This window comes from Lissotriton vulgaris, chromosome 11, assembly GCF_964263255.1.
Source record: "Lissotriton vulgaris chromosome 11, aLisVul1.2, whole genome shotgun sequence".
NCBI classification, from domain to species: Eukaryota; Metazoa; Chordata; class Amphibia; order Caudata; family Salamandridae; genus Lissotriton; species Lissotriton vulgaris.
In genome coordinates, this window is record NC_141699.1 from 26,482,195 (window position 1) to 26,506,829 (window position 24,635).

Genomic DNA, 24,635 nt, shown 5'->3' on the forward strand with positions numbered 1-24,635 from the left:
TAGTCAATACCTTTAGTAGATGTGGGCAACGTCTGGATAGTAGGAACCAAGGGGGGTGGCCCAGCCCAGCCTGGAACGGGCTGAAACGGGCCCGCCCTTCGCCCGGGCTTCGCCCGGCGTCCCGCGAGACGGTGAGGATGCTGCTTTTGAGCGCCTCCTGGCGCTAGCAAGTGACGCGGCAGGGCGCTGGGGCTTCTGGGGGTTGTGGTGCAGTCCGCGCTCGTCTCCGCTCGGCGGCCCCGCTCTGATGTCAGGAGAGCGTAATGCGGCGGGAGACAAGCGGTAAGGCGTCCACAGGTGAAGCACTTGACCCCAGGCACTGGACAGACAAAGAATGGCAGCAGGTCAGCAAGCAAAAAAGGTTTCCCCTTTGGTGTTGAGTCAAAGGAGGCATCTTAGTAACGGTAGAGTACTAGTAAGTATCAGTTTGTCATGTACAGTACTTGTGAGTACCGGTTTCTCAGGGAAAGTACTCGTGAGTACCGGTTTATCAGGTGGAGTACTGGTGAGTACCAATTTCCCAGGCGGAGTAGTCATGAGTACCAGTTTCTCTGGTAGAGTACTTGTGAGTATCAATTTCTCAGGTAGAGTACTCATGAGTAACAGTTTCTCATGTAGGGTACTCGTGAGTACCATTGTCCCAGGTAGAGTACTAGTGAGTACTAGTTTCCCAGGTGTAGTACTCATGAGTGCCAGTTTCTCAGGTAGAGTACATGTGAGTACAGGTTTATTAAGTAGGGTACTAGTGAGTACCAGTTTCCCAGATGGAGTACTCAGGAGTACCAGCCTCTCAGGTAGAGTACTCATGAGTACTGGTTTATCAGGTAGGGTAATAGTGAGTACCAGTTTCCCAGGTGGAGTAGTCATGAGTATCAGTTTCTCTGGTAGAGTACTTGTGAGTATCAGTTTCTCAGGTAGGGTACTCATGAGTAACAGTTTCTCATGTAGGGTACTAGTGAGTACCATTTTCCCAGGTAGAGTACTAGTGGGCACCAGTTTCTCAGGTGTCATGAGTGCCAGTTTCTCTGGTAGAGTGCTTGTGAGTAAAGGTTTATCAAGTAGGGTACTAGTGAGTACCAGTTTCCCAGATGGAGTACTCATGAGTACCAGCCTCTCAGGTAGAGTACTCATGAGTACTGGTTTATCAGGTAGGGTACTAGCGAGTACCAGTTTCCCAGGTGGAGTAGTCATGAGTATCAGTTTCTCTGTGAGTATCAGTTTCTCAGGTAGGGTACTCATGAGTAACAGTTTCTCATGTAGGGTACTAGTGAGTACCATTTTCCCAGGTAGAGTACTAGTGAGCACCAGTTTCCCAGGTGTCATGAGTGCCAGTTTCTCTTGTAGAGTACTTGTGAGCATCAGTTTCTCAGGTAGAGTACTCATGAGTAACAGTTTCTCATGTAGGGTACTAGTGAGTACCATTTTCCCAGGTAGAGTAATAGTGAGTACCAGTTTCCCAGGTGGAGTGGTCATGAGTGCCAGTGTTTCAGGTAGAGTACTCATGAGTAACAGTTTCTCATGTAGGGTACTAGTAAGTACCATTTTCCCAGGTAGAGTAATAGTGAGTACCAGTTTCCCAGGTGGAGTAGTCATGAGTGCCAGTTTTTCAGGTAGAGTACTCATGAGTACCAGTTTCCCAGGTGGAGTAGTCATAAGTACCAGTTTTTCATGTAGAGTACTCCTGTGTACCAGTTTCCCAGGTGGAGTAGTCATAAGTACCAGTTTTTCAGGTAGAGTACTCGTGAGTACCAGTTTCTCAGCTAGAGCGCTAGTTAATATTAGTTTCTCTATTGAGGATGAGGCTGCCGAGCACCTGTCGCAGGTACCGAATGCTCCATGGCTTTAGAGCAGCGGAGGGCACTCCAGACCTAGCGCCTTCCTCAGGCCTGCGGGGCTCCAGGAGCTGGTTGGTTAGGGGGACCATGACGACTCTGACAAGTGCTAACAGGCTCGCGACTGAGTACCACTGTGTGGTCTGAGGTGGGTGAAGGGGTCCTCAGCCCGGGTTGAGGAAGGGATTCTGTCGGCATGGATCAGGTTCCATGAAGGATGAACGTGCATTCGAGCAAACCCTCAAACAAGCAGCCGCCGGAGGGGGTGGCAGGACCGAACGGGCTCCCCAATGCACTATTCAAACATGCTCCGGATTTTTGCGCTGACTATCTCACGCCGTTTTTTAATCAGATCTACAGACAGAATGATGTTCCCAAATCTTGGAAAGGGAACATCATACATCCAATATTTAAACAGGGAGATTACAATAACCCTGAAAACTACAGATTAATATCATTGATCGATTTGGAGGCCAAAATATATGGATCATGTCTACTACTTCACCTGCAAGACTGGATGGAAGAAAGGAGCATAATCCCCACGTTTCAAACGGTCTTTAGACCAGGGATGGGCACCTTAACAAACTTGGCAACTTTGGCACTTTTAACTGAAAAAGCGGCAAAAAAGAAAACACGGTTGTTTGCATGTTTTGTAGACTTGAAGGCCGCATTCGGCAGAGTAAGCAGAAATCGTCTGTGGGAGAAACTAAGAACCTGGGGGCTGCCAAGTAAATTACTGGACGCAATAATAGCCCTATACAGTGAGACCTGGGCAAGAGTGAAATTAGGCAATGGACAAAGCACCACCACCAGCATTTACACACCGCAAGGCCTAAATCAAGGCGGCGTCCTGGCCCCGTGCCTTTTTAATTTATTTATGGCAGACATCATTAAGCACATGCAAGCAGCCGATTGCCATCCACCAAACCTTTCCAAAGAGCCAATACCCTTCCTACAGTATGCAGACGACATAGTGGTGCTGAGTCAAACCCCTATTGGGTTACAAAGAGCAATCAATAACTTAGTAAAATACTTGGACCAAAAAATGTTGGAACTAAATAAAGATAAAACAAAGATTGTACGTCTAGTGGACCCCAGAAAAATCAAGTTTAAAATGTGCAATAGTAGAAGAAAAAGATTCCTACAAATATCTAGGTTTAAAATTGGGGCGAGGTCCAACAAATAAGGAACACAAAATGTACCTAAAAGCAAAAACGCAATCATTAATTTTTGCCTATAGAGTACTGTAAAAAAATTGTGCTGCCCGAACTATGTCCATCTTTTAAAAGTGATGGAAGCACAAATTCTCCCCACATTGTCATATGCTTTAGTAGTCTGGTGCGGTAAAAAGGTAGAACTATTAAATGAACTCCAGACGAAGGTATATAAAGCTTTTATTCAACCTACCAAAGGCAGCCTCCCCAGCTCAGGTTCGGCTGGAATTTGGCCTTCGGAATCAAAAGTTCCGAAGCATGAGTGGCTTCGTGAAGTTATGCCAGAAATTTCGTACATCTGAGCCGGGGTCATTGAATAGCCTATTCTGGAAAGAAATTAAAACCCAGATGGATCAAGACATCCCAAATTCATGGGGAACCCGTCTGAGAAAATCATTGGCAGAACTGGATATACAAACGATATGGGACAGCATAGTAGATCTGGCAGTATTTGGTAAAACTGTAAATAACATAGCAAAGAGGAAGTCCTTCATAGAAGATAAAATAACAACATTAAAACGCCGGCATGGGTGGACAGAGATCAATTCTTACGTGTCAACAAAGCCACAGACTTACTTAGTAACCCATTTCAGCGCTGAGCTAAAAAAGAACTTTATTGATTACCAGCTGGGTATGCATGATTCGAAAGACCTACAGCCTTCCTGGAAAAACAACCAACAAGCAGCACACCGTCGCCTATGCGTTTTTTGTAATGAAACACTAACTCACCGGCTGTGCGTTTGCCCGGCAGGTAAGGATCTAAGGACCCGGCTCTTAAAGCCTATTTTTAACAAAGTAAAAATTTGCACATGCAGGCAAGCGGTGATATGTTGGTTGGAAGGATCCTCCATAATCTTGGCTTGCCGGGGTGTAAAATATCTGGTAAAAGTAAAGAAACTTTTAAGGCAAGCCGATTTAGAAGAAGACAAAAAAGCATGAATAAGGTCGACATGGGCTTCATCACAGCACTGGCAATAAGCGGACTCAACAGATAAAAGTAGTCGAGCAAATTCTTTTGTAAAGTGTAGCATCTTTTATAGGCACATTTGAGCTGACAGAACCATGTTAATTCATCTTTGAACAAAGCAGTTACCCGAGCACCTGGAAAAATCGGAATAACATGAACTTGAAATTCTGTTTAAATCGTAGCATCTTATGTACAGTATTAATGTGGTTTGGATTTTAAAAAAATTGCGCAGTTTTATTTGTTGAAATATTTTAAATTGAAAATTGTAACGATTTTAAGTAATCATATACAATAAACTAGTGACTTGACTATATATATATTTATATGCAAGCAATAATAACAGACTTGGAAATGCAACAGTTAAATGCATGAATAATACTAATGAGGAAATAATATAAGATAACACTCAAGCAAATATAATATGGGACGTCCTGCAAGAGCTCAGAAAGATATATACACTGAATCACAAAGAAAACACCTCAAATAATCAAAGCCACTGGCCACACATCACAATGGCAATAATCAAAACTCAACACTTCACCTGGTGCAAACACTGCATCTTAGCCCACTCCTGACAGGGGGATTAACAGCCGGGTATAAGAGCCTCAGCAACCAGGGTTCTGCTGTACCAAAGTAGACGCGTCCATCCCCATTCGGTTTCCAAAATCTCGGTTTCTAAGTCAACAACCCTCAGCTCTATAATATCAAAACATACTAGAATGTTCAAGAATCTTCCCCCCTGTGCCAAAGGAATCTTACTAGGACTGGCCAGCTTCCAAGCAAGCACTCCATGGAAGGAAGGAGTTCCCACGTTCCCTCTACAGTCTCGCATGTTCCAGCATTTATCTTGACGAAGCTCATGAAAGCCTTCCAGGGAACATTAAACAATCTCTCACAAAAACAATCCTTGAACGTGATTAACCCAAACAACTTGCAAACATGGCTGTGCACGCAGGTAAAGCTCAAGCCAGGCAGAGTCAGAATTTAGGGTGACATGAGGTCATGTCAAAGCCAATAGTAGGAACTTAATAATACTACCAATGTACAACACAATGCACATTTGTGCACCACTGCTTATTATAGCATCACATACTTCATCTCTCAATGTAAAACACAGTGCACATTTGTGCACCACTACTCATAACCTGCACTTCGAGACCAAAAAGTACATTCCACACCTCTCTCTCATGCTTTCAAATGCACATCCCACACCTTCTGTTCTTCTCATGGCTGTTCTACTCCGTGACAGCACCCACTGAAAGACTGTAAGATCACAAGAAAGAAACATTTAAGAAAAGCAAGGCATATGCAGGACGTCGTACATTCAGGCTAGGATAAAATAACACACCAAAGTCAATCAAAATAATGGTAGTCATCAGTCATCACAGGGTATCAGACCACAAGAGTGCCTCTAGCACTACAAGTGCCTGCAAGGCACAGGGTGTGGTTTTTGATCATGTTTTGTGCACAGCACCCCAACCACGGTATCTGCTTATCCTGGGCTATGAGCACCAGTTTCTGTGTGCTCAGTTCCTCATTAGAAATTCACTATAAAAAGCAACACATGGAACCTCTCATTAATTCCTCTGACCAACTTACACCCAACTTTCTAATTATTGATTATTAAATGTAAGTGGACATGCTTTGTTTTTGGAAACTCTGCATATTCATCAAACGCAGCAAAAGTATTAGTCAATGCACAAGTGGTTTTTCCGGCTCCAATGTGATTCCCGTACCAAGTGATTGTAAAATAAATGCACTCTGGGTGTCTGCATCTTACACTGAGTGAAAATGTTTGCAAGTAAATCCCTGGTGCAGAATAGAGGTTAATCTTGCAGCATTGGTGCAGATGTACATTAGACTTGCATACACACCTGTGTAAGTAAACCCGTGCATTGCGGGATTCAAAATTATAGGAAAAATGTCAAATACAGGCGTCCCAGATTTGCCACTGCGATCCCGGTTTTCACCAGCTGTCCTGGCAGATTTCAGGAAATTTAGCTTATATCCCGGTTTTTAGAGAGGGTCGGATGAAAACTGCAGGAGGTGTAATTTTTATGTTTTACAAAGCAGGGATAGTTAGCAGTTGTGTCAAGAAAGCAATTTAATTAACAGGCAAGCTACCTGGTTTAAAAATTGCATTTTATGTATATTCAACCTTACTGTTCTGTAATTCTCTGCTGAGGAGCGCTGTCAGTCTGTGCGCTCGGTTGAAGTGAAATTGTAGTCCTTGCCTCCTCCTACTTTTGTAAAATGTCCTGATTTTTGGCTTTAAAATTCTGGTCACCCTACAATGTCCCCCACTTTATCAACAGCCCTAAACCTCACACCCCACAGCACGCGGAATATTGAACCCGTGATAGGGGGGCACTCAAGCCTCACAACAAAGCCTCCTTAACAAGTAAATGGTCTTTTAAAGACCTGTGAAGTACTCTGGCGCGGCTGCAATTAGACGCCCGTCAGCCGGGGAAGCTGTCTCAGCCCGGGCTGACACACACGACGGGGGGTGTTTAAGCCCTTTGAGCCCAATGGGCGTTGCGCGCCTGGTGTGCCTTAACGAAAGGGAAGACGGATGAAAGAATGAGACTGTAGCGCCTCCACACTATAGCTCCCACTGCAACACGACAATCAGTTCCACACCAACTCATTTGCCGTAATGAGAGTGAAGATGGATGAATGGATGGATGGGTGAGACTAGAGTAAAACTGTGTAGATCATTACTCAGAGTTGAGTGTGACGGAAAATCCTTCGATTTGAGGAAGATGTGTTAAATCCTCGCTGGGGGGTTCTCCACTAACGACTGGCCCACTGGTCCCTTCTTGGGCGCAATGACCTCCCCCGCATGGGTAGAATGGCAGATGAAATGATATCTCGGGAATCAGATAGATAGACAGGCAGGCAGACAGTCCGGCAGACATGCAGGCAGACAGACAGGCAGACAGAGAGATGACAGACATGTAGACATGCAGACAGGTAGACAGACAGGCAGACAGACAGACAGGCAGACAGAAAGACGACAGACATGTAGACATGCAGACAGGCAGACAGACAGACAGGCAGACAGACAGACAGGCAGACAGAAAGACGACAGACATGTAGACATGCAGACAGGTAGACAGACAGGCAGACAGACAGACAGGCAGACAGAAAGACGACAGACATGTAGACATGCAGACAGGCAGACAGACAGACAGACATGGAAGCAGGCAGGCAAGCAGACAGGCAGGCAGGCTGGCTTTCAGACAGACATGCAGGCTGACAGACAGACAGTCAGGCAGACAGGCAGCAGGCAGACAGACAAGCAGGCAGACATGCAGACAGACAGGCAGGCAGGGAGACAGACAGGTAGGCAGTTAGACATGCAGGCACACAGACAGACAGGCAGGCAGGCAGGCAGACAGACAGACAGACATTGGCAGGCAGACAGACATGGACAGGAAAGAGAGAGCACGCACAGTTCCTTCCCCCACTCCCCGGGCCTCTAATGCTTACATGCTGCCGCTCACTCTGCCTAGACGTGTCTGTCAGCCCAGGATAAGTTGCAGGGAGGCAGTGACCCCCGGGGGCCCCCGCAATTGCACACATTGACACTTCCCTCACTTCCTTGGCAGTAATGCGGATTTATGGCCTAAACATCTCTCGGGTCAGGCCTCGGGGGCAATCTCTCCAAATAAAGGGCGTTTTCTGAGAAGATCGCATCAGGCAGCACAGTCTGAGGCGGGGTGAGGTGAGGGGGGTCATAGACTCGGGGGGGGGGGGGGCGAGGGGGAGCATGGGAGCTTGTAGCTGGGAGCTGAGATTTGTGGGTGTCACGCAAACTCATCCAAAATGCAAGAAGCAGAAATGCCAAATACATCAAGGGTCGGGCAGCTGGAATTAAGTGGCGACAGAGTGCCTCATTATAATGCAGGGCTGTGTAAATTATGTGGCAAGGAAAGACACATTTGTCAAGCCGGAAGTGCACATTATGCATTTCATTATATGATTAAAATTGAAATAGATGGCTGATTCTGTGGGATAATGTGCGAGCTGTGTGTTTTTTACACAAAGTAGTAACTAAAGGTCCCAAGAGCGCCCCCACAGCTAAGGGAGACAAGCAGGAGCCAGGCTGGAAGTTCAAATCCATTAATCAGCCCCTAATTCATTATTGTCAGTTGGGGCAGGGCAGGTGTTGTAACTAATTTTGCAACAATGAAAGCACGTGCAAAAGATCACTAATCAGGAAGCACTAAGGAAGCAGGTGCCAGCTAAAAAAATATTCTGTGACACATTAATCAGCCCCAAATTAATTCAGGTCACTTGAGGCAGGGAAGGTGTGCTTGCTTTGCCACAATAATGTACACTGACTGGACAACCAGAGGGTGCTGTGATGAAACAGAGGGTGGCATGGGTGGGCCAGAGGGTGGCATGAGTAGTCAGAGAGTGGCAGTGGTGACAGAGAGTGGCAGTGATGAAGAAGAGTGTCCCAAACAGGCTGGACACGTAAAAACAACAAGTTCGCGAAACTTGCGACCCGACAGGTAAGTTCACGTGTTGCGAATTGTACAAAACCCTCGCGAACTGGCAGAAACCCGCGCGAACACAAAAAAAAAAGAAATCCGCAAATTCGCGAGAATTCGCGGATTTTGCGGATTGCGAGTTCGCAAATCCGCAAAATTCGCGAACGCGAGATTCGCAAAATTCGCCCATGCTTAATCTAGAAGGCTGATTTGTTGGTGCTGCTGTTGCGGGTGGGATACCATCTGCGCTTCAGCTGTTTCCAGTGGCCCTTGATGAGTCGAAGGTCTTCTGTGTATTGGCTGTGGCTTTGACCAAGATGTGGAGGTCGTTTTTAACAGTGCCAGGAAGGAGGGGCGGCCTTAGGCATATGCAAGCTGTGCACCTGCACAGGGCCTCCAAACCCCAGGGGCCACCACACCAATATATATCCTTAATATAATAATCCTCTGAGGATGGATACTTATTTGCGTGGCGGTCCCTGGCAGGGATTTGGCGGCCTCCGGCTCTGTTCCTCCTTCCTGAGCTCCGGGGGCTCCGCCTGGCCCAGACCCCCTCTTCCGTGGCCCCATACCTACCCTCCCTGCCCAGGGCCGCCATGAGCCTAGAGCCGCCCCTGCAGGAAGTCCGCGAAGGAGGTGACCCATGTGTTGACGTTGATGATGGTGAGTGATAGATCGTCATGGTGGGGTGGGCATTGAGTTTGAAGCTCTGTGGTCCAGATTCCTTTTGGGACCTTGTGCCAGGCATGTCGGGTCATCCTGGTATGTTCTGTTAGTTGGGCAGGTGCAGCCGGAAACGGACAAGGGAGTGGTCAGTCCAGGTGGGGGTGATGGCTTCTCCACCATGATGTTGGAGCAGTTGGTGAATACAGGGTTGAGGAGGTGTCCGGCTCCATAGCTGGGGTCAGGGTTCATTCACTCATTGAAAGAGTCCGAATATCCTCAGGTCTTCCAGGAGGTGGATGATGTTGGTCCCGTGTGGTCCTCAAGGTGAACGTTGAGTTTGCCGAGTAGAATGAAGGCGTCAGAATCGAGCTCCAGCGGGCGATGAGGTCCGTGAGAGTGATACAGATTCTGGATCTTGGCCCGAGCGGCCGGTCAGAAGGGCGCCTCCTTGGATGGTGCTCGATGCACTGAGTTTGAAGGCCTTGTGTTCTAGGCTGTTGCTGAAGTTTGTTGAGTTAATGAAGCAGAGTTTTTCTTAGTTGTCCTTCCAGTGGAATTTGGTCAAGAGGCTATAAGGCAGCCCTAGATGTGCGCCTTACGTTTCCACATTTTTCAGGTGCACCCCAAGATCTTCGGGCCCGATTCACAGAACTAACTCAAGACAAAATCCTAAACTTACTACTTTTGGTATTCACAGAAGGCACTTAGTAGTAGTAAAGTTAGGATATTGTCTTAAGTTTGACTTAAGACAGACTTAAGACAGACTTAAGTTAGGATTTTGTCTTAAGTTAGTTCTGTGAATCGGCCCCTTAATGCCCAATGTGCAAATGTGCAAGCTTTGGAATGTGCATTAGGGGATTACAATGGAGAAACCTCTCTCCCGAGTGCCCCAAGAAGAAGGATGCACCTCATTAGACCAGCCCCAAGCCTCCCTTGTCCAAAGATCCCACTTGTACCCTACCCAATGGCCTGAACTTGGCCCTCTACGTCTCTCTCGTTCACACAGTCTGAGATAGGTTCAGTCACCCCCATGGGGTAACTGTGCCCCCTTGTTGTTTCAAGCAGCATCTCTGCTCTGATTGGTGGAGAAGGATGCCACTCAATGTGAATACTTTCAAGTGTTTCAATGTAAACTTTTATTGTTGCTGACATGTGACATGGGGTGGGCGAGCCGACAAATTAACAGGGAGAACCGAGCCAAAGCCGAGCCAAAGCGTCTGGTTCAGATCATGAGCCGAGCCCCGAAAATATTAGCTGTGTAAAACATCCAACAAACATCACACACATTGTAAAACGTGTATTTCTTTGACATATGGAAGCTTTGACACAATTATTGCACTACACTGAGAAATACTTATTAAAAGCAATAGTTTTGTACAACTGGTAGTTAGAACTCACATTTTTGAAAAGTGCCTTCATACGCGATAATGACGAAAAGGATTTGAGTGAAATTAATCATTTGCCCAGGATCACACAATTTTAGTGAGGATCCCGCGTTTTATCCAAGCTATCTGGTTTCACTTTGTGCACTTTTTAAAATATAGCACAAACAACTCCCGAAGGTATCGGAGCACTCTACATCAGCACTAGTTACTGTACACATGCACTCTTTATAGGCACGGAGAGATTAAGGGCCTTATGTAGGTAAATACTATTTACCGATTCTAAAATACCGAATTTTACCGATTCGGTATTTCAGATTCGGTAAATAGTATGTAGCTAACAATTCAGTAAATATTACCGATTCGGTAATATTCGGTATTTACCTATTCGGTAATTCCCATTCATTCCTATGGGCCTGGTGGCCCATAGGAATGAATGGGAAGCCATTCACTATTACCGATTCTGTGAATATCGAATCGATAATAGGGGGAACATATTCAAGGGTGGCAGGCTGTCACATTGACACCCTGTTGCACCCTGAATCGTGCATGTGTGCACATGTGGCACACATAAGGCATGTATGTCTGCCACATGGCACTGTTGAAAAAGTACAAAATTGCTTTTTTAAAGGTTTTCGATATTTACCACCAACTTGTAGTTGGTGGTAAATAACACATCCTTAACCCAATAATTCACTCACTTGAGTGCTCCCTACATTAAGGATTCAGTAATTTACTGATTCCTTAAATTACCGATTCGGTAAATTACCGAATCCTTATTTTTAGCCACTTACATTGCAAAAAGCGAAATACCAGTCGATAACGGCAAATTTACCGATTTTCAGCCGTTACCAACCGGTATTTGGCTACCTACTTGTGGCCCCTTAGTGATCTGCCCAGAATCAGCGGATGTTGAGTCCACGCTGAGACATAACACCTCGCCCTGGGTAGAGGGAGGAAGGCAGAAGAAGCCACATGAAGGCTCGGCTCCTTATGGGCTCGAGGTTCTAACAGGACCTCGAGCCGAGCCAGAGCCAGGCTTCAGGCTCGAGCCTGGCTCGAGCTTTCAGTGACTCACCCACCTCGACATGTGACTCGCGTGGCCTGAGGTGTGACGGGCCTTACACCGACCCGGCAGGCCTCATAAGCGCACAAACCAGTGATCCGCCCCAGCCCTTCCAGCCTTTGCAGGTGAAAGGCCCGCCAGTGTGCGTCCCCCGATCCCCACAGTCCAGCCGGCCCTGCGCCTCACAGAGGGAGGTGCTCACAGTCCACACAGCCCCGAGGGAGGCGGCACTAATCTCTCTGAGATAATCCGCGGAGCAGCGCGGACCTAATGAGATTTTTAATAGCAGCGCTGGGCGGCGGGTATCGGGAGAGGAGCTACTTACAACAGCGGTGATTACAGGAGCGATTACTGGCGGATATCAAGAGACACTCCGCGCGCACAATGCTTCCCTGGGGGGCCGACTGGGACCACCGCCCCGCGGGGTCCAGTACAGGCTTCATGAGCGCCAATGTAGCGCCTCATACACGGTTAATGATTTCAAAGAGAAGTGTGGCTCACTGGTTAGAGGAGGCAGACCCTGATGCAGAGGTCAGACCCGGGATCAGGGTTCAATTCCCGACGCGGCGGGTCTTGAGCTCAAAATGTCCACGGACTCGATAATTCTCGCCTCGGTGCCTATTCGAATCATGGGTTCACACTCTGCAACTCTGGGCAATAGCTTGCTTAATCTCCACTACGGCCCTACCGCGATGGGATGCCTGGTCTTCACCTTGGGGATGCCCAGTAGGGGTTATCTCGCAGGGAAAGCCAGGACGGGTTCCCAAAGCAAGCGCTAAGAGACCTGTCGGTGATTAGGCGCTATATAAATCGAAATTAACATAACATAACATAACAAAGCACTCCATAACACAGAGAGGGAGCATTCTGCTGAGCCCTCCTCAAGGAGGGCTGACGGAGGCCCCAGCCCCGAAGTCTCCGGGTCCAGAGCAGGCCCCAGGCCAGGTTTATAAGCAGGCGGGTATGTAGCGCCTCACGCATGTTCAAGGATGTCAAAACACTTAAGTATGTTTTGTATCTGAGCTTGAAGTCCACTGAGGATGCACTTTAGCGCGTGTCTGCAGGCTGAAGATGAGATATTAGAAAAGTAAAAAGAAGGCCCCATCCTGGAGCATCAGAATGATGAGGCCTGGTCTTCGGCAACAAGAGCTCTCCGTGGGACCCCTCCTGGTGGCCAAACATGACCAGTATATGTAAAGCGCAAACAATTACCCGAGGGTGTCAAGGCGCTGGGGACCGTTGGGAAGATTAAGCGAGCTATTGCCCAGAGTCACATGGTGCTGGGCTGATCTGCCGCCGGTGCCGGGGATCGAACCGTGAGCCCCCGGGTTCCGGAGTCAGCCGCCCAGGCCAGTGCGCCACACCTCTTCCACCATCAGACCTGGGAGCCACGCCCGCCCCCTCCAACCACACCAAAACCCTCTGTATCATCATGGACAACAAACTCACCGTGGCCACACAAGTGAGCACAGTCACCTCTGCTTCTTCACCCTACGTGCGCTCCCTAAAATATTCCAGCTGCGCCCCACTGAGCCAGACGCGCGGCCACCCAGGACCTCATCACCAGCCGACTGGACGACGCAATGCACTGCAGGCCGAGATCACTTAACAATAACTCTTTATAGACTCCCGGTCACGCAGAACGCGGCTGCCAGACTTACCCTCAACATCCCCCGAATCACAAACATCGCGTCCCACCTGAGACAGCTACACTGGCTAGAAACCCGGAAGCAATGCAAACTGCTCACCCACGCACACAAAGCTCTCCACAACGTCAGACCTGCCTACCTCAACTACCGCCTCAACTTCCACCAACCCACCAGGCAACTGCGCTCAGCATCACGCTTCCTCGCGCACATATCGGCATCCGCAGGAGCAAGTGCGGGGAACGCTCCTTTCCGTACATCGCCACCAAATCCTGGATCGGCCGCCCTCTCAACATCAGGACCGCCCGTCCCTTCGCGAAATCCACAACAAACTGAAAACCTGGCTATTCGACTAGGAGCCTGATCGCAAGACCCACCTACCCCAGCGCCTGATGTCACTCTACAAATCCTCATAACATAAGATATTTTTTTAAAACTATATTTAAAATGAAGGATAAAGTAAGACCCAGGTCTACATTGAAAAGCAGAGCAGAAAAGGGGAGGTCTTCTAGTGGTGTTGGATTTGTGGGTGTCTACCTCTGGTCTGGAGTCACCTCACGTTAAGTACCCCGACGTACGTCATTTCAGAGTCTGGTACCCTGGAGTCAGCCACCCTGGAGTCCGCTACTGGAGCCCGTCAGCCTGGAGTAAGGATCTCTGGATTCAGCCACTTGAGTCAGCCAGCCTGTATTCATTAACTCTAGAGTCCACCACTCTGACGTCAGCCACTGTAGCCAGCCAGCCTGGAGCCAGCCAACCCAGAGTCCGTGATCTTGGAGCCAGCCACCCTGAAGTCAGCCACTGTAGTCAGCCACTCTGAAGTCAGCCACTGTAGCCAGCCAGCCCGGAGCCAGCCAGACCGGAGTCGTTACCCTGGAGTCTGCCACCCTAAAGTCAGCCACCCTGAAGTCAGCCACTGTAGTCAGCCACTCTGAAGTCAGCCACTGTAGTCAGCCACTCTGAAGTCAGCCACTGTAGCCAGCCACTCTGAAGTCAGCCACCCTGAAGTCAGCCACTGTAGTCAGCCACTCTGAAGTCAGCCACTGTAGTCAGCCACCCTGAAGTCAGCCACCCTGAAGTCAGCCACTGTAGTCAGCCACTCTGAAGTCAGCCACTGTAGCCAGCCAGCCCGGAGCCAGCCAGACCGGAGTCGTTACCCTGGAGTCTGCCACCCTAAAGTCATCCACCGTAGCCAGTCAGCCTGGAGCCAGCCAGACAGGAGACCTTACCTTGCAGTCAGCCACCGGAAGTCAGCCACTCGATCCAGCCAGCTCAGAGTCATTACCCTGGAGTCAGCCACCCTGAAGTCATCCCCTGTAGCCAAGCAGGAGACCCTTACCCTTACCCTGGAGTTAGTCACCCTGGTATCAGCTAGTGGAGCCCGTCAGCCTGGAGTCAGCCAGTCGATTCGACTGCTGATACACTACCAAGGCCCTTATGAAGGAGGCCCACACAGCGACAAGCAGGCTAGGGATCGGCAGCATCTGACGTTTATCAAGACCGAGGTCCGGACCTGACCAGGCCCGGCGACCCTTCTATTAGAAGCATTATATTTGCTGTATTCACCATCCATCACACTCGCCCTGACGAATTTCAACCTTTTGAACGAGATGCATTGCGCAAACCCTATGGATTGTTGAAAATAAAGAGTTTTATATTTGTGCAACGAAGAAACTGATTGAGCTTCTTTATTGACGCCATACTCATTTGGGAGTGCACCGCTCCAATGTTCTTATAATTCTGTATATCTACTTGTATACTTGTGTACTTGTATACTTGTGTACGGCCCATAAAATTTTACATGGCAAAGGCCCCCCCATCCTTGTTAATATGGCCCGTCCCTATAAACCTCCACGCCTTTTGCGCTCAGACCAGCAACATCTTTTGCAATCTGCGAGAGTCAGGAGAGCTCGGACGGGGGGCAGGCGTTTCTCGGTTCAGGTGGCATCTCTGTGGAACTCTCTGCCCCTTAAGATTCGCTCAGAGCACAAGATCCTAATATTTAGGAAACTTCTTAAAACCTACTTGTTTCCACAGTAGTGAGTTATCGAGTTCCTCCTTCTTTGGTCTGTTGCGCCGGGATGCCCCCGGGTAAGCTGAGCGCATTACAAATTTCATATAATAATAATAATAATAATAATAATAATAATACTTGGCAGTTGGCACCCTACAACGGCGGGTGCAGGAGCCGTGTGTGCACACCGACTCTCATCTTATTACTAATTCATCACTTGGCGATCACACAGAGGAAGTGCGGCCACTGGAGTCCGCCGTTGGTTCTCAGTTTTGCACTATTTTTAATATATGCAAGTCACCCCTAAGGTAGATCTCCTGTGCCCAGAAGGCAGGGTGTATTATCTTAAAGGTGTGGGCATATAACAGCAAACGTATATGTCCCTATAGCAGCCTCTTTCTATTAAAGGCAAAGTGATCAGGGACCATAGTATAACATGGAGTGGCACCCAGGCACCCCAGAGGTTGCCAGCTCCAGTATTTTCCCACTGAAATATGTCATGTTTGGTATTAAACAGCGTATCTCATCACCCCTGACATGATTCCCATGTCAGATGTGATGTGACATGCACCCAGGTGCTGCCATGAGGTCTGAACACCCCCACGAGTCAGAAAGAAAGGCCTAGATGAGTAGGTGGTAACACATCCCTCACTGACAGGATGGCTTGTGAAGTGGCACATCAAGGCAGTGAGCTCCAAAGCTTTCACCGACTCTGATATGCATTCAGGCTGCCCCCTAGAGGGGTACAAACCTGTCCCACTGCCCCAGGCACATTTGCTCCCAGGCAGGCGGGAACATTATGTAGTCAGGAGGTGTACACCTCAGAAGGCTAACCACACCCCTAGGATTGGCTACCTGGTCTTTACAGTCATGGAAGATTTCTGCCATTTTAAAAAGTGGCAGAATAGAAAGTTCTGGGTAGAAAAGGTGGATTAACCGCTGGGGCTAGTAGCCCATCGGTCCCTTGCACCCACACCCCTAACACCTTCTAAATCTAGGATTTAAGGGATGCCCCTGGCACAAGAACCTTCTGTTTCAAAATGCAACAGAGGACAAAGAAGAGGCTCAAGTCTGCAACTTCAGGACCTGTACAAAACAAAGGCATTATACTCTGCAACTGCATGACTGCGACTCGTCCCAGATCAAAGACCAGTTTCCCTAGATAAACTGACCCATTTGAGAGCCAAAGGAAACTCCAGACTCCCTTGGACTCGTGGCACTAGTCCCCTGCAGCCCGCAGATAAAAGCACACTCCCAGAACCAAAGAATCGCTTGCCATTGGGCACTTTGATGGTTCTCCCAAAACTAGATGGTCCAGTGCATTGTGCGTCCTGACATCGAAATATCTTCAATCTGACCTTACTGTTGCCAAGGCTTGTTAGTGGCCAGCTCGGCTACCATTACCTTCAATCAACGCTGAAACCAGAGTGAACTCCGCAGCACCTTCAACCTACCACCTCAGTGGCTCCATTGTAAAGTTTTTGCATACGTTTCCTCACCTTCACCGTCTGAGCGGTAAAACCAGCTCCCGGCAGCTCCCGCTGCAGCATCAGGGGCAGCCAGAGCAGCTCTGCACCCGGGCCCTACGCGCCAGGTAAAAGTCAAGTAACTATCGTGGCCTGGTCCATAGACCCGCGTCATCTTACCCTTCAGTGAGTTCCACTCAACTCGACGCAAGTGACCGATTGTCACGAGTGCTTTTTACCATTGACCGCGATGTTAAAGTTCTGCAATATTGAATTGCATTGATTTATTTTTCCTTCTAAAATCCACAACTCTGTTTATATTCATCCGATTGTCGCCATTTTGGTGCTAGATTGATATAAAAATCTTCTTTAATTTTATAAATTGGTGTTGGATTTCTTTTGAGTCGTGTCTATCGTCCATGTTGGTACTCTGAAATGATTAATATGTTCCTGTAGTAAAGCCTGACTACTCTGTTCCACGTTACCAGGACTCAACTAGAGGTTTATTAGGGTGAATCCAAAGGACCCATTTTGGGGTATTGTGAGAGCATTACATAGTGAGTCCTAACCAGCCTCATTACAGCACTGCTCTGAGAAGTACTTATTAAAAGTTATAGTTTTGAACATGAACCATTAGATAACCAAGACAGGTGTCATGTGAGCCCTGTTCATGGCCAGGATCAGGGGTACCCCCAAACATTTTCCCAGGGACCACAAAGTATGGTCTCTGGTGTGCCCGAGGGTCGCATTGATGCCATGGGGGGGGGGAGCAGGACTTTACTGGAAGGGGTGTAGGGGGTGAGTCAATGTTGGCGTTGGGGAAGCGAAGCATGTACATGGTATGGTTAGTGGGTCATGGAGTTATTTTGAGGGTTCATTCCATACTGCCCTCTGAAGTGAGACCCTAGCCTCTAGAAGAGTCATAGGTTTCACAATACTATGTTAAGGTATATTTGAATCGCTTTCCCTCTACCGCACCTTAGGGCGAGCCCAATCTACTTCCCAGCACTACCTTGTGAGAGTCAAGTGTCAAAAAGAAGTGACTTCATCACTGATTGGAATGAAAAAGAATTGCACAATGTGCAACCAGAAAACCTCAAATCAATTCCGGCTTCCCCGCCTGGCCAAATTGTGTGATCCTTTGCACTTGTTTTCTTTCACTTTGCCTCCTGTATCCTCATTATCACATGTCAGAGCACCTTGACATACATGCGTTCAGGATATGAACTGTACAAACACTTCTCTTGTGTTTGGTTTAAGAAACTATAACGTCGTGCACGTCTACTAACAACCTAGGCCACCCAGAGGGTTCAGGGACAACTGGCTGGGCTCCAAGGTCACTATTGGCCTCGCTGTCAGAGTGGGAGTAGGAATGAATGTTTCTTTGTTTATTTTGAAAACTATCACTATTGAAAAACACTACTGAATGCACTGATATAACCTGATGTACTAAGGTGAAACACTTCTACATGGTAATGATATACACTTTTTTGCATTTTGAAGAGAATTTGTCATATTTTTAACCGTTTGTTCCAAGATATTTAAAAAAAAAGAATATTTCTAAAGTTATGTGCTGCAGTATACCTCATTTGTTTCTTTTCTTTTACTTCAGGTAGCTTGTAAGTAAACACATCCCCGTTATTTAACATATTGCTGAAGGTTACTTCTCTCTCTCGAGTAATATGCAGCACAGTGCGGTCATTCGGCAGGGGGCCCCATGCCAAGGCCCTTGAAACATGTGCATTGTAATCACAGTTCACCACTAGATATTCCATTTATTGTTCTGGGAAAATCCCCAAACTGCAGCCCTTTTCAAAATACAATATAGACTGTTTCGTGACAAACAAGCATTGGCACTCATGCTTGGTGCCCATTCGATGCGTTGAGATTCTTTGTTGGCGCCTAGGTTCCAATGATGCTGATAGCCTATGTGTAAATGTGGTAGTATTTCTTGCTAGGTCACTAGATGCTGCCTGCTGACCACTAACGCCCTTTCCTTGCCTCTGAACAGCACATGCGCGAAGCTGCTGAACGGCGGCAACAGTTGGAGCAAGAGCATGAGCAAGCCTTGGCCGTCCTCCACGCAAAGCAGCAGGAGATTGAAGTATTGCAGAAGGTAAGAGCGACAACGCAGAGTACCAGGGTCAGGGATGCAAGGGCCCGCCATGTGTGCTAGGAGGCCTCCCGGGTCCATGGGATCGACTCCGTAAGACGCTCAAGGCTGGTGGACTCAGAGGTCTGTCCCAGTGGAGTCGTATCACAATCAAGTATTGGGTCCATCTACCCGAGGACGAACCAGCCTACAGGCTGGATAGGAGGAACATGCGACCCAAGGGCTATCTTAGAGCCATCTTTGGGGGACTACATGCTACACCCTACCGCGATCACCCTTACCCTTTGGCACACTGCACTAAATGTGTTGGGTTGGCGGGACAAGATCACACGAGCCACTCTTTGGTGGGATTCCATGAAACTGGTCATCCTGGCCAAGCGAAAAGGCTTTGATAAGTGGGATCTCATTGGCCTGTCTAAAGTGGGAGACCTGTGGGCACAGGGCGAATTGATTAATTTCACGGAGTTACAAAGAGAATACCCCGTGGAGCCCGCTGAGACTTATTTATTTATTTATTTATTTATTGACATTTGTAGAGCGCGGCGAATACCCGTGGGCGTCTCGGCGCTAATTAAGGGATGGATCAGCAACTGGGGTAAAGAAGATATACAAGGCTATTGGTCAAATAACCACGTCTTTAGCTGTTTGCGGAATGTGAACAGGGAGGGACTTGCTCGGATATGTGCAGGAAGGGTGTTCCAGAGTCTAGGGGCGGCAACCAGGAAACGCCTGTCCCCCCAGGTGACTGTTCTAGTGCGAAGCACAGCCAAGAGGTTCTGAATAGAGGAACGAAGAGATCGGGTTGGGACATGATGGAGAAGATTCTGTTTGAGAAAGTGGGGACCTTGATTATTGAGTGACTTGTAAACAATACACAGCGATTTGAATTTGATACGGCTTACCGATATTTCCAAATAATTCATGCCCTCCAAAATGTACTGCCAAGGGGGTGAGGACCTTCCTGAATCCTCCCCACTTGAAAATAGATTGCAAGACGAATACACGTCCCGTAAGGCGATTTCGTGTACTTACCACAAACTGTTGCATAACTCCCCATACCCCCTGGTCCGCTTGCGAAAGAGTTGTGGGCATGATCTTGTCGGGGGGTTGGAGGATGGTTAATGACCTGAGGCGTTGGCTTCCCCCAGGGAGGGGGCCAGGCGGTTAAGATTTCACTTTGTGCAATTAAAAATCCTCCACAAATGTTATTATGCATGTACAACAAGGGTTAAAAGGAGTCAAACTGAGAGTGCACTGTGTCCCAAGCAGTGTGGACAGAAGGAAACATTCATTATGCATTGTGTGGGACGGCGGGCACTCAAGCGTTATTGGGGGGCTGGGGCTGTCTGTGTCAAGAGTGTTTGTGGGAGCAGTGTGATATTGTAGACAAAATGGTGTCTTCTAGATTTTTGGGGTGAAACTGATGTCACGCACATGGATTGCCTCTGGATGACACTTGGGCTGATGGTGGCTAAACGTAATATAACACGTATATGGGTGGCTGTATCATCACCACACCTGGATGAATGGACGAGGGACGTGGAGCGTTGCATGCAGGCTGACAGGGTGGTATATGAAAGCAGGGTTTGTCTGAACAAATGGAAACATGGGGTATGTGGAACAAGTGTCAGGGGAAGCTGGGTGCTCCTATTGTGGGCCCTACTCCAGACGTTTGGTGCCAAGGACATCTGGACTTTACAGTTGGGTGGTCTGTCCTGGAGAGACATCCAGACTGGTGGAGTCAATGGTACATGAATCATCCTCTATATCATCCTCTGTGGTGTTGGATCAGTGCAGAGTACATGGATCATCCTCTATGGTGTTGGATCGGTGAAGAGCACATGGATCATCCTCTATGGTGTTGGATCGGTGAAGAGCACATGGATCATCCTCTATGGTGTTGGATCGGTGAAGAGCACATTGATCATCCTCTATGGTGTTGGATCGGTGAAGAGCACATGGATCATCCTCTATGGTGTTGGATCGGTGAAGAGCACATGGATCATCCTCTATGGTGTTGGGTCGGTGAAGAGCACATGGATCATCCTCTATGGTGTTGGATCGGTGAAGAGCACATGGATCATCCTCTATGGTGTTGGGTCGGTGAAGAGCACATGGATCATCCTCTATGGTGTTGGATCGGTGAAGAGCACATGGATCATTCTCTATGGTGTTGGATCGGTGAAGAGCGCATGGATCATCCTCTGTGGTGTTGGATCAGTGAAGAGCACATGAATCATCCTCTATGGTGTTGGGTCGGTGAAGAGCACATGGATCATCCTCTATGGTGTTGGGTCGGTGAAGAGCACATGGATCATCCTCTATGGTGTTGGATCGGTGAGGAGCACATGGATCATCCTCTATGGTGTTGGATCGGTGCAGAGTACATGGATCATCCCCTCCGGCACTGGTTGCAGCAGTACTTGGATCTTCCCACTGGATCATGCAGGAGTTCATGGATCAATGCCTCTGATGCTAAATCGTTGTAGCAGTACATGGATCATCCTCTGCGGTGTTGGATAGGTGCAGAGTACATGGATCATCCTCTATGGTGTTGGATCGGTGAAGAGCACATGGATCATCCTCTATGGTGTTGGATCGGTGAAGAGCACATGGATCATTCTCTGCGGTGTTGGATCAGTGCAGAGCACATGGATCATTCTCTGCGGTGTTGGATCGGTGCAGAGTACATGGATCATCCTCTATGGTGTTGGATCAGTGCAGAGTACATGGATCATCCCCTCTGGTGTTGGATTGGTGTAGTGGTACATGGATCTTCTTCTCTGGTGCTGGATCAATGTAGCCATATCATCCTCTGTGGTGTTGGATTGGTGAAGAGCACATGGATCATTCCCTCTGGTGTTGGATTGGTGTAGCAGTACATGAATCATCCTCTATGGTGTTGGATCGGTGCAGAGAACATGGATTGGTGCCACAGTGCATGCAGCATCTCCTCTGGTACTAGGCCGCTGCAGCAGTACATGCATCACCCCCTCTAGAGCTGGATCGATGTAGTAGGACATGGATCATCCTCTGCCATGTTGGATCATTGTAGGACTACACAAATCATCCCCTCTGGTAGTAATCAGTGAAGCAATACATGGATCTTCCCCTCTGGGGTTGATCGGTGTAGCAGTACATGGATCATCCCCTCTGGTGCTGGATCCATGTAGCAATACATGAATCATTCTCTGCGGTGTTGGATTGGTACAAAGTTCATGGATCATCCCCACTCAAGATGATTGGTGTAGCAGTACATGGATCATCCTCTGTCGTGTTGGATTGGTGCTGGGTACATGGATCATTTCCTCTGGAGCTGATCAGTGTAGTAGTACATGGATAATTCTCTGCGGTGTTGGATCGGTGTAGCAGTACGTGGATCATTCTCTGCGGTGTTGGATCGGTGTATCAGTACATGGATCATTCTCTGCGGTGTTGGATCGGTGTAGCAGTACATGGATCATCCTCTGTGATGTTGGATTAGTGCAGAGTACATGGATCATTCTCTGCGGTGTTGGATCGGTGCAGAGTACATGGATCATTCTCTGTGGTGTTGGATCAGTGCAGAGTACATGGATCATCCTCTGTGGTGTTGGATCAGTTCAGACTGCATGGATCCTCCCGTCTGGAAGTAATTGATGTAACAAGTACATGGATCATTCTCTGCGGTGTTGGCTCAGTCTAGCAGTACATGGACCATTCTCTGCGGTGTTGGATCGGTGCAGAGTACATGGATCATTTTCTGCGGTGTTGGATCGATGTAGCAGTACGGGGATCATTCTCTGCGGTGTTGGATCGGTGTAACAGTACATGGATCATTCTCAGCGGGTTTGGATTAGTTGAGGAGTACATTAATTTTCGCCTCTGGTGTTGGATCCACGCAGTGGTACATCCATCACTACTTTGGTACTGGGTCTGTACAGTGGCACGTACATTATACCTGCGTGTACTTTAGCCGGTACAACAACGGGTACATTTATGCCTCTGGTTTTGGGCTGCTACAATGGTACAAGCATGGTTTCTTCTGGTGATGGGTGTGTATGATTATAAAATGATCCTGTGTGGTATTGGGTGCGTGTAATGGGACATATATGGTTTCTTCTGGTGATGGGTGTGTGTAATTAACACCAACATTTGCATTTATATAGTGCTTACTACCCCAGACGAGGCGTTGAAGTCCTCTCCAGTGTTGGGTGCTTGTAATGGTAGGTACACAGGCCCCCTCCAAAAAGAAGGTGATGATATGAACATATGATAGTGATAGAATGAACACGGCTCCCTCCATGTCAGATCTGTCTGATAGTTTGAACAGGGCTCCCTCCATGTCAGATCTGTGTGATAGTATGAACACGGTTCCCTCCATGTCAGATCTGTGTGATAGTATGAACACGGTTCCCTCCATGTCAGATCTGTGTGATAGCATGAACAGGGCTCCCTCCCGTGTCAGATCTGTGTGATAGTATGAACAAGGTTCCCTCCATATCAGATCTGTGTGATAGTATGAACACGTTTCCCTCCATGTCAGATCTGTGTGATAGGATGAACACGGTTCCCTCCATGTCAGATCTGTGTGATAGTATGAACACGGTTTCCTCCATGTCAGATCTGTGTGATAGGATGAACACGGTTCCCTTCATGTCAGATCTGTGTGATAGTATGAACACGGTTCCCTCCATGTCAGATCTGTGTGATAGTATGAACACGTTTCCCTCCATGTCAGATCTGTGTGATAGTATGAACAGGATTCCCTCCAGTGTCAGATCTGTGTGATAGTATGAACAGGGTTCCCTCCCGTGTCAGATCTGTGTGATAGTATGAACATGGTTCCCTGTGTGATAGTATGAACACGGTTCCCTCCATGTCAGATCTGTGTGATAGTATGAACAGGGTTCCCTCCCGTGTGAGATCTGTGTGATAGTATGAACAGGGCTCCCTCCTGTGTCAGATCTGTGTGATAGTTTGAACAGGGCTCCCTCCATGTCAGATCTGTGTGATAGTATGAACACAATTCCCTCTATGTCAGATCTGTGTGATAGTATGAACACGGTTCCCTCCCGTGTCAGATCTGTGTGATAGTATGAACAGGGCTCCCTCCCATGTCAGATCTGTGTGATAGTATGAACACGGTTCCCTCCCATGTCAGATCTGTGTGATAGTATGAACAGGGCTCCCTCCCGTGTCAGATCTGTGTGATAGTATGAACACGGTTCCCTCTATGTCAGATCTGTGTGATAGTATGAACACGGTTCCCTCCCGTGTCAGATCTGTGTGATAGTATGAACAGGGCTCCCTCCCGTGTCAGATCTGTGTGATAGTATGAACATGGTTCCCTCCATGTCAGATCTGTGTGACAGTATGAACACGGTTCCCTCCATGTCAGATCTGTGTGATAGGATGAACAGATATTTCCATTGGCGTTTCTTGAGTGCGCCAGTCTGTACATTCCACTTACACTGTGTGTACGCATGTGTTTCTTGCATAGCATGAACATCGCCAGAGGCAGCGGTGTGTAGACCGTCACTGCGTCATGAAGTGGTGTTCATGAAAGAGTTACGGAAGGGGGTTGGTGGGCTCTTGATGGATTAAGGAATGTTGTTCCCGATTCTCATGTTTTTACATCTTTATGCTTCTTTGTCTCCAGTCTGATGGTGTCCTGGCTGTGGGTGTGCCGGGAGCCCCCAGAGATGACAGCCCCATGCCGGTGGGTGCTGGTCGCGATAGATGTGTAAATGATGCAGCTGGTTTTGAAGATGGTATGGGCCGGCAAGGG

At 48.0% G+C, this 24,635-nt stretch overlaps 1 protein-coding gene across 7 annotated transcripts in view; it reads left to right on the forward strand.

The window, feature by feature from the left end:
- Positions 1 to 24,635, forward strand: part of RIMBP2 (RIMS binding protein 2) — a 1,349,166-nt gene that overhangs the window by 708,607 nt on the left and 615,924 nt on the right. For all 7 annotated transcript variants that reach the window (XM_086942673.1, XM_086942667.1, XM_086942669.1 and 4 more), the window contains exon 6: positions 18,764 to 18,868. In XM_086942673.1, the coding sequence (XP_086798799.1) occupies positions 18,764 to 18,868 (105 nt within the window). The remainder of the gene's footprint in view (positions 1 to 18,763; positions 18,869 to 24,635) is intronic.